At 41.6% G+C, this 11,406-nt stretch overlaps 1 protein-coding gene across 2 annotated transcripts in view; it reads right to left on the bottom strand.

Annotated features, from left to right (window-relative positions):
- Positions 1–4,631: 4,631 nt before the first annotated feature.
- Positions 4,632–11,406, bottom strand: part of LOC118414261 — a 9,540-nt gene continuing 2,765 nt past the window's right edge. The window contains exons 2-4 of one of the 2 annotated variants that reach the window (XM_035818182.1): positions 5,616–5,761; positions 5,256–5,486; positions 4,632–5,048 (exon numbers count right to left, since the gene is read on the bottom strand). In XM_035818182.1, coding sequence (XP_035674075.1) covers positions 4,776–5,048; positions 5,256–5,486; positions 5,616–5,761 — 650 coding nt within the window. In that variant the 3' untranslated portion in view covers positions 4,632–4,775. The remainder of the gene's footprint in view (positions 5,049–5,255; positions 5,487–5,615; positions 5,762–11,406) is intronic. The other variant, XM_035818181.1, reaches the window with a different exon arrangement.

The following is an 11,406-nucleotide window of genomic DNA, read 5'->3' as shown; positions in this document are numbered from 1 at the left end:
GTGCACGTGTGCATCTCGCCTTCCTTCGTTGGCACATCACATCTTTCAGAATCACGACTTCGATGGCGAAAATGACGACCACCACAAAACAAGAGGTGGGGACAACTTGTCTCACCACATGTAACGGTAGTTCACCTTTATCCACATGGTAACCTATATCCGTTGTTTACAACGAGGTATTCAGGGATTTCTAGTCTTCGGACGTTGGCTTCAAATTGCAATATTTTCATAGCATTCCAATCTGAAACGGCCGTCTGTCGACTTGATATACTCAGATGTTATATACAACTGATAAAGGTTTAATACCCCACGGATAAAGGTGAACTAGCGTTAGTTCTTGTGTTGAAAACCCGATGACGTGAGGGAACTAAGAAAGAAACCTAAAATGCACCTCCAACTGGGCTGTCTTTTTAGAAGACTGTTGGCACATGAGTTAAACTACTTGGACAGAAGTAACAACAAAGGTCGGCTGTAAAAAAGAAGTTGGAGAAACAGTCCGGAAGGCGGGGGGTGACCCTGACCTCCCAGGCCCTCCAAGTTGATAGACACGACACAGATCTAGACTAGCAGCATCATACTAACAAACAAGCCCATATGTCCTATTTTAAATCGCCACGTCTTTCAGACAGCATTTTGTGTTTTGATACATAGCGTTATATGCATTTTGAAGACCATTACATGAATCACCACTTTCTTAAGTTGAGTCATTGACTGATTTGAACCAACTTAATCAGAATGACCTCCCTATCGTTTGACCTAGCCGAAACAATGAAGATGTTAGAATAAATGTACGTGCCCAACATCACGTCCTTCATTAAAAAAGCTATGTCACTTGCGCATTGTTATGCTCTCTACTTCATTTGTCCAAGGATATTGTCAGATCAGGTTTCTGGTCTAGCACGCGCTGATATGGACATTTCTGCTATTGAACAGCCCTCAGGAGACGGGTAATATTCCTTCTTGGTCCATTGCCAGGTTTGAGATTAGCAGAAGCAGAAACAAAACCTTAGTTGGCGTGAGTGTTGGCTTGGTCGGAGGCCAACGGCATGGCGCGTTGAAGCAAAAAGGCAGCCGCCACGCGAACAGGTTTTAAGTATGTATGGTAGGCCCGCTAACTGCGTCATGGTTGCTAATTTGGAGGACGTGCGTTGTCGCATGCATGTAATGGCGACCTGCATCCCTCAGTGCTTATTGACACTTCTCACTGGGCGCTTCTGTCATTCAAATCTATGTCCCTTCCCCATCCTACGACTCTTGGTGTCCTCACATGCACCCTTCGCATGGCATGGTGGTTCATCGTCCTTGAACATATAACGCTCATATAAGAAGTAAAAGATAAAGACGGACAGGTAAATGAAAGGCAGTTGATAAAAATGACTTCTGACTGCGTTCACAAAAAAGCAAGCTAATTTGTTCCACTTTTTCATCGATTATTGATGTAGGTTGAGCAAAGTTACATCGTGTATGTATGTCATTGATTGTTCACGAAATGCTGATAAACGCACATTTCCGCTTGCTCTAAAGAGTTTGGTTCTTTCCGTTCGATAGATCAATTCAACTACATTCTGGGAGGCGATAACCCTGTGTACAAATAGGAAAATACAATATCAAAGAATGTTTTTACCTTAGAACCAATAGTGTATTCGACACGCTAGACTAAACATGTTGACTTATTCATACCTATATATATATCTATATATATTCATATATGTCTAATATTAGTTTATGTCTGTTTGTATGTAGTGTAAGTTGCTGTCGAGATTTCTATCTGTATCTAGTAGGGAAAGGCATACTAGTATCCTTGCCCATCCCATGAAAACTTAGTGACCTACATTGTAGACACAGCGCGCTTTCCACAGAAATGTGGATCGTAAAGTTGGCGTGGATTATGTGGAGATCAAGCGGTTTGATCCACCGTGGACCATCAACCCAAGGTTGATAAAAGCTTGGTGAGACCATGATGTTTGTCAGGCGTTAAAACCACTCGTCTGTTTGCTGCTGACCTGGAGACATGATGATGATGATGTGTGACCAAACACATTCATCAAACGGCAATCAAACATGTGTATCTGTTTGTTTACTTATAATGGAGCAAAACAGACATTCCGGCTCCTTTTTTGATCCCTTTAAATGTGTAATGGGAGAATAAGACAAATGAATCTGTTGGCAGTAAACAGAGACATTACAATGATAAATCTGAAAGTAAAAACCATGATGAAACAAAAAAAAATTCCATTTATTCTTTTCTGGCATTTGATATCAAGAAATGATTTGCCATTGATTATAATCTTTTCCCAGGACTTTTGAGAAATAAACCTAATCTGGCAAATTAGACCCTATATAGATCTATCCCGGTACCAGTGATCTTCATTATCATTTCTTCAGAACAATTAATTGGCTCAAAAATCATTTCTGGATACAAGTGGCGAAATTATATCTGACTATTATTCTTTTCTTTTCATGCTGACTTTCTTTTCTTATCTTCGGCATCAAACGCAACCAACAACAAAGACATAACATACTTACCATACACAAGTGTATCTTTATATGTAGTACTGTAGAATCTTCTTGCTGTCCCTTAAATGGATATCTGTGCAGCATTTTCTAGATCTGTGTCTTAGACTACTTTTTCTGACATAAATTCCTATCTTAGACAAGCTTTCATAGAGCCCTTTGATAACAGATACACTTTTTTTCATACATGTACATGCGTTTGTTGCTGGATCTGTTGGCCACTGTTGGCCGGAGGGTTTTTCCGGCTGATAGGTTGTTCACTGGAGGAAGACAAAGGAGAAAGGCTGACTGAACGTGTCTGAATGTAGGGTGCAAATAGGTGGAAAAACTGCCTCAGGTTACTGAGGGGGTAGTCTGTATTAACACAAAGTTGTACATACTGGCTACCAGTATTGAAATCTTAGTAAAAAGATACAGAAACTCCAACAAAAAAAACAATGGCAAACTTGGATCTTGAATTCTTCATTCTTTGGCTTCAAACAATGTTCTAAATAGCCCATTCCTTTGTGACACCTACTGTTGGCTCTTATAGAAATTTACCATATAGTAGGCAAAATGTAGCGAAAGTCTCACACATCTATACAGACTATTGTACATTATACCATATATAGAGTAATAGAATTCATTTTTGTCATTATGAGCCATCTTCAAACAAATATATTGCTGAATGAGATATTTCTAAGGATGGAAATAAGACCATTTTGATTTGATTATATGGATGACAACCTTAAAAAAAGTTGCCTTCATTATGAAATCTAAGTGGTCAGGAAAGTTGAATAAATTACTCAACACACATAGTATTGTAAATAATAGATTCTTAATTTATGTTCTTTCACATCTTTTTCCCATTGGAATCAACAGCACAGCAATGAAATAACTGTGATAATGATATTTCAGTGGTTGAAAAGTGAATGATAAAAGTAGCTAAAATGAAGTTACTGTTAAGTGATCAGGAATTACAATAGTATCCGTTTTCTGATTTATTATTTGTGTGCAATCTATGGTATGTATTTGCTCATTTAGCAGCTACATGTACTTTGTATGATTTACAGTAATGTTGAGAACTTTTTTCTTGCAAATGGCCAAAAATTGATGTGCTCACGGTTGTTGCTAGTATCCACTATCAACATGACCTAATGGGGAAAAATGAGAAAATGATAGACTTGGAAAATCAATGACAAATCAAAGTGGACCAAAGTTTTTGCATCTGTCCAAAAATGTCACAACCCCCAAAAATTCAAAGCAAAATGTACTATTGTTTTGCCTTTAACTTGAAGGACATCAGTAAGTAAGGTAACAAACATAATAGATTGTCTTTTATTACTTGTGCAAAGCCTAGCAGAGACCTCTAGTGAGCAAGAAGCTAAGTGCAGTATAATGGGTAAAGGCAAAGCTGTCAAGCCTAAGACTGACAACAAGCATGACACTTTTTAATTAACAATAGCCTTCATTGCACATTCATGCCCTGTCAGGCAAAGTGCCGGCATACTGACACAAAAGGTAGTAATACAGTACACATGGTTTCCAAGACAAATCTAAAACATAGTCTAATACATTTGTTCAGCTTCTTCTCGTTTCTTAGTAATGTTAACTATGTAGCTTGAAATGTGTTTGTATAATGTATAATGTCATTTGATCAAACCTCATAAGAAAAATGAATTTTTCAACACTATACAATGATTCAAAACGAGGGAACTTTTCTATAATATAGCTAAAAAGAATACTTCTATCGTTACTATATTAACTACAATCTAATAAAAAGTGGGCTTCACCTTCGTCCTTGTTCAGGTAACAGAACTGACAGACTCTTTGCTCCAGAGGTGTGCGGTTGTGTCTCCCTGATTCAACACGGAGTTTGTGGCAGCTGATTCCTAGTTTGGTGATAACAGATCTTTGTCGTTCGTTTGGAATCTGAAGGTACTCTTCTTCGTTATAGGTGAATTTGAACAATCTGTACGAGCGTAATTTGTTCTTTGCGTATTTGCCTTTGTAGTAGCTAGTAGTGCAATGTAGCTTCGCTACAGCTTACGCCTAAGGAAGGAAAGGATATAGTCGGACAGCGCTAAAAAATTACAATGTTTACCACCCCTATCAACGTTCACTACAATCCATTTTTAAAAAGTTCTGTTCTATTTTTTTCTGCAGGGACTAGATTTTGCATTAGATGGTTTTCATGGTGTTTTCAATTTGCAGTTCATGTATTCCATGTGGAAAGGTCACCATAAAACTACTGCACAAAAATGAAGATATCAAGGAAAAGATCAAGTTGGCGCCTTCTTTTCCCTGGGAATCCTGCCCATCAAGTAGAACTCCTCATTTGCCCTCATGTTGGTCAGGTGAGCCATCCTGTTGGACAGGGCAAACAGCGCAGCGATCGCACCGATGTCCCACGCGTCCTCTCGGTCCAGGCCGTGCTGTTCCAGCTTGTGGAAGTGCTCCTCTGTGATGGTTTCCGAGGCTCCCACAGCGGTGGCAAACTCCAGAATGGCCTTCTGTCTGTCATCAAGGTCTGCTAAATGCCAGTTTGTTGCAACCTGGATTTGAAAAACCAAAGGATGGGAATTCAAAGTCATTGGGAAAAGACACTCAATCTATCAGAATGTTTTGAACCCAGTTCTACTCATAAGGGAATCAAGCATACACCAATAAGATAAAGCAATGCAAGTCCCAACAGTTTTATCTGAGAGGACAGACACATCAACCTGGGGCACTGCATACTAGTAAATGTGTGAGCTGTGCACCTGGTCAGCAAGGAGAGGTTTTTTGGAGTAGATCCTCAGCAGTGCCCCATGTGCGACCACACAGTACATACAGTTGTTTGTGGCACTCGTTGCCACCACGATCATCTCTCGGTCAGCCTTCGTCAGGTTGCCCGTTTCCTTCGCCATCAAGGCATCATAGTACTTGAAGAAAGCTCGGAACTCCTCCGGACGATGAGATAGAGCCTTAAAGACGTTGGGAAGGAACCCTGACTGGATAAGATAGAAACATAGAGTTACTGATATATGTGATTCATGGCACCAACTGGCTGTGTTCTTCTACAAGCCACAGGTTAGGGGTGCAACATTGCCCTTACAAATCACAATATTTAGATTTCTTACCTTTTCCTCTACTTCGGCCATCAGGTCCTGCATGTCTTGAGGTAGCGTTGATTTATCAGGGATTGGGAACCTGCTGACAGCCTTGTCGTCAGAGCTGGAGGTGCAGTAATGTGCCGAGCTGATAGATGGTGCTGCAGCATGGTGCTAAAAAGAAATCAGTACTAATAAAATATTTCCATTGCCACACAAATCCAATGTGTCAGACATGTGATTCAGAAGGTGGAGTCTGGAAAAGCCTTATCGCAGTGCCAGGGTGCAAGGCAATGCTCCCAAAAATCTTAACTACATGGTGGGTAAGGGGAATAAATACTTGGTATAGATACATGTATCATCTCCAATTTTCTCTCTGTAGCCTTTTCAACCCAACCTCAACCATCGCCCATGTCCCATTACCCCTACTGGTACTGGTTCACCAACCATCCCAACTGTACAAACTTCGTGCTCACTTCATCCTTTCCCATCTACATTATACAGCATATATCCTATCTCATTTGCATACTCTGCTCATTTCCATAACGTTACCTCTCCTGATTTGCTAAACCAAAATGACTTTAATTTTTCACCAGTCTGATGTGCAGGGGACAGGTGTACCATTGCAAATACATGTAGTAAATACTGGTATTGTGAGTGGAAAAAATATGCAACTCTGTCCAAGATCAAGCAAGCCAGATTTTGATAAGTTTTCAGCATACTTGTGAAGTTTCTCGTTTCCTGCAGATTCTTCAACATTTTGAGACCAGTTGCAAATTATATATTTCATATTGGAGATCTAGTTACCTTCCTAAAGAAGGTTATATCTTATTTTTAGGCAGCATTTCCATGTCAGTCTGTTCAGAACAGAGATGATACAGAACAGCCGGATGGACTGGTTTTGTAACTGGTGTGCTGTTAGGTTGTGACAAAAGCTGGGATCAGGTTTTGGGTCTTCAAGTGGTAGTGGCCAGGGGTGGGTACCAGTACAGAAAATTCAGGTCCAGATTCAGTATGTGAATGGACGATACTCAAAACAATGGTCCATTTCGTTACAAAGAAATCTGTTTTGTGGAGTTTTTGACTCCCTTTGACAATTTGAAATCCTACAAGGTTAACATCCATTATCATAATATCACCACTAGTCATAATACCGCCAAATAAATTAGTGATGAATTTAAAGAGATATACTAGTGCAGCAACAGTAATTTTCGAGGTATGCACACTTCAGACATCCACGTGTTCAACACATTTTTGAAAAGGCTTCGATAGGGATGCATTCGAAGACAACAAGGCGAAAAGTTTTGAGTCCCTTTTCGAGGCAGGTGAGCTTGTCGTGAAAAAGGACACACTGTCACGTTTATATCCAGATTTGTAGATAATAATCACACCTGCTCACGGCACAAGACGTGCATGATTTAACAGCAATATTAAATTTCTTTTGGTGACGTACAACTCGTGTAAAAGTGTGAGACCTACCCTACTCCCCCTCCCCCCTCACATACATGTACCCCCACCCCCAAATACACACAAAGCAGCAGTTCCCCTCTATCAGACTACATTGCTGTGGGACTATTATGGGATGGCTCTGTCCTTGGTGCTGATCGACAGGTCTGTCAGGCAACATTTCTGTGGGAATATTATGGGATGGATCTGTCCTTGGTGCTGATTGACAGGTATGTCAGACTACATTGCTGTGGGAATATTATGGGATGGCTCTGTCCTTGGTGCTGATTGACAGGTCTGTCAGACTACATTGCTGTGGTAATATTATGGGATGGCTCTGTCCCTGGTGCTGATTGACAGGTCTGTCAGACAACATTTCTGTGGGAATATTATGGGATGGATCTGTCCTTGATGCTGATTGACAGGTCTGTCAGACAACATTTCTGTGGGAATATTATGGGATGTCTTTGTCCCTGGTGCTGATTAAAAGGTCTGTCAGCATTGTTGTTTCAATATCATAGGCTCAGATATATTCTTTCATATATATATATATATATATACATGTATATATATGGGTGGTCGTGTGGCATAACTGCAGGGTGTTTGGCCCAGAGCCCAGGAGTCCTGGGTTCAAATTCTGTCATGTTACTGACCTACCGATCAAGGGTTGGGCTCTACCTTCCAATAGCTGAATGGAATGAGGAAAGTTGTGTACAGTGCCTCTACACAGTGTCTTACCAGGAAGACCAGAAATCAAACCATGATCTTTTGATCTCATGTCCACTAGCATAACCACGCATTGTGCATTGTGTCAGAAAAGTGGTAGACCAGCTACCACTGCATGCCTGTGAAGCTGGTGTATTTTGTTGAAAGATGGTAATACCAATTGAACATTTGTACATAGGGGTACAGGTAGCTTTTGAAGCACTTAGGGCTTGTCGTGTACAGTCAAACCTGTATTAGCGGCCACCTTTGCATACCGGCCACCTGGCCATAGTGGCCACTTTTTGTCGGTCCCTTGGATTCGTAATGATCAAGAAATAGGCTTAGTGGCCACCTGTCCAACGCGGCCACGGCCACACAATTTCCGGTCCCGCAGACACAGAAACACTGCTGATTACGGCCACGGCGGACAGCTGATCTACGGTCCGGCACACATTCGGCCATACAGCAGCCGTATCGTCAACCTACACCGGATTTAAAACCTCTTTATTTTCAAAACAAAACTGCCTTACCGCCAACAAATGAGGTCATATAAGGTCAACAGACGACACCACAATTACGGAGGTAAATTGTGGTAAAGTTACGTTCTAATACACTATCGCTGAGGCTAATTTACATTACAAAAACATTCTAAATAAATTGTTACACAGATAAAATCATATGAACTTCAGACTATGGTGGATTGTATTCTTACATTTATTAAGAGATAAGTCTAAAATGACAGGCTTTTCTTGTGAGGACCACATTAGCATAATGGTGGAATCTGACGTGTAAACACAGGAGGGAACACGCGGTCGGCGAAGTATCAATGGATACAAGCCGATTCAAGGATCAAAGAAATATGACGATACCGGTCTCTTCAGACAATATCAACTGTAGAACATTTAAAACTTTTATTTGGCTTTTTGTTTTCTTAATACATAAAGTCTATCTTATACAGGACCTGCCCAATGCCCCCCCCCATAGAAGAGATCACAGACAGACTGAGTCTATGCTGTAGGCACTCCAGGCACATCCAGGCCTGCGACGCTCGGACAGGCATGGGACTTCATGACGGGCTGGACTGGCTCTCACACCAGCAGGTCGCTGCACGGGTGCTAGACATTTCCTAAGAATTTTTACATATATCTTAAGGAAGTCTAGATGTTAATCAAGTCATCCCAGGGTCAGGGATGGGTCTACAAGATGGACTAGACTGGCTCTAACAGCAGCTGTTAGCTGAAGGGGTTCTAGACATTTATTAAGTCTTTCCACATGTTTCTTAAGGATGTCTAGATGTTTATAAAGTCGGACTGGACTGGCTATCACATCAACCGGTTGCTGCAGGGGTGCTAGACATCTCTTAAGTCTTTCTGGGTGTTTCTGGTAAAAAGGTTCTAGATGTTTCTTAAATCATCCCTCCAGGAATAGAGATGGGTCTACCACCAGCTGGTAGTTACAGTGGTTCTAGATATAGGTTACCCATCTAGCTCTGTCTGTGCATTCTCAAGATAAATGATATTTTGAATAATTCAAACAATAATTGGTAGTGCTATATTACCATTTTCCGCAATAATGAAATAAAGCAGAAGGCTTTCTTTTTATAGTGTTTGTCATCACGCAGTATGGTTTGATGGTTTGACTGTTAATCAACATAGAAGTACAAATATACCCAGGGCTGTCTCCAGCTTTAATTTTTTTCATCCCTCTCATTGATATTCCTTGTAAAATCTGCCATTTCAAGCTCATGCAAACACATTTTCATCAAATTTATGTACTGAAGTTAAGATTTTTTGGACGGATGGTGTGAAGTTTTGGTGTGTCCCAACATCATCATTCAACTTCATCATTCTTCAAGACATGGTGTCCAGTCAAACTGCTGGACCACTTGGACACCTGATTTCTTCATGTCTTCTGCAGCCTTGTCCACAGGTGAGACAGCTGGGACACCTGGAGTGACGCACATGTCACAGGTGCTGTCCATACCATACATCATGTACTTGTCCATGCAGGCCTGGCAGCGTGGCACATAGTTACTGTCCCGAGCGCCACACAGACTCAGGTCCACCACCACCTGCAGCCCTTTGTTGGAGAAGTGGCGCTGGATCTGCGAGGACGACACACGCACACAGCTGGTGGTCGTACAGCCTCCCACCACAAGGGTCGACACCCCGCTCCTCATCACCTTCCCAAGCCATTCCGTAAACCCCGCGGCATCTAAGATGTTGGTGTCGTACTTGAGGACTGAAGGGTACGTCTTAGCCGACACAACCTCCTCCAGCTCCTCGGCCCAGTCTAAGTCATACCCTCCAACCGGACAACGACTCAGGAGGACAGGAACGTCCTTCTGTAGCTTCACCAGTAGGTTGGCACAACGAGTGAAACATTGCCTGATGTGGTTTCCTTTAGTCTCCCCGACGCAGGCAGCCCAGAGCCCACGAGTGAAGGACCGCTGTAGGTCGATGAGAACCACAGCAATGCTCCCCACTGCTGGTACCGATGACATCTTCACTTTCACTTTTACTGAATGTTCTGGAAGAGACAGCAAGCCATGTTGGGACAGAAAGACGGAAAAAAACAGCTGGGAGGCTGTTTTGTAATGTTTCAAGATGGGTTAATTGCAAATAAGCAATTGACAAAGGTCACCTGAAAATGGGACAGTCACTGTCCCTCTGAAGCAGTGTGCCTACTAGAAAACACAACTTACTGCTTACTGCTTAAGGCGAGTCCTTCCGGTCCCAGATTTTTTTGGGGGGTTTCCCCGTCGTTATGGAGCATTCCCCACTTTTTTCCCCGTCGTCGTGGAACTCTCCCCGTCGTTGGGGATTATTCCCCGTCGTATTTTTCCCAGTCGTCATTGGGGCATTCCCCATCTGGTCTTTTCAACAGATATTCATTCACGGATCCGTCTGGTGTCTGGTGTTTTCCCCGTCTAGGTCTACAATGCTACCATATATTGATATATTGCAATCCATACTACAGCATGGATTTTCAATATTGTTTTTGCTTTGTCTCTTCTCCTGCTCCTGTCAAATCAACCTGTTCAATTTAATTCACCTTTTTTTTTCATTTTGGGGCCAAATGACCTGAAACTTGGCATGGAGGTAGGGATAGCAAATACAGACTTTTGTTCACTTTTTTGATAGATGCCTTAGAAATTATGATATTTTGGGTTTTTGGTTGTTTTTTAAGGTATCTCGGTCGGCTAAATTGGCATTTTGACCTTCCACTGTTTTCTTATTAATGAATTAAGAATGAATGGAGCCATAACGAATGTTGATAGATGGGCATTAAAGAATTCTAAATCTGATTTTTTGGGGGGCCAAATTGATGACGTCATCATTTTCATTACCTCTGATATCATTTTTTCTATGACAAAATACAGCACTTTGGTACATACCACTGTAATGAAACTTCGTTTTTCGTTGCATAATGATGCAAGCTACAAACGTAGTGTTGCGCAAACTGATATCTACTAACGATCTGTAGCAATTAAGAATTGATTTTTTTTAATTAGAAGAACACACAATTTTCCTACGTAATGCCGAACGATCGCACAAGCTTGCTAACGCAACAGCGGACGGGACGTGTCCTCCGTCGTACAATGTGCAACGTGTCTCGATAACATTCGTACGTCAGACTCAGAGAAGACCCGCCCCCCCGTGGACGCTAC

The sequence above is a fragment of the Branchiostoma floridae genome, chromosome 4 (genome assembly GCF_000003815.2).
Source record: "Branchiostoma floridae strain S238N-H82 chromosome 4, Bfl_VNyyK, whole genome shotgun sequence".
In the NCBI taxonomy this organism is placed as follows: Eukaryota; Metazoa; Chordata; class Leptocardii; order Amphioxiformes; family Branchiostomatidae; genus Branchiostoma; species Branchiostoma floridae.
This window is presented reverse-complemented; position numbering and strand designations above follow the sequence as displayed.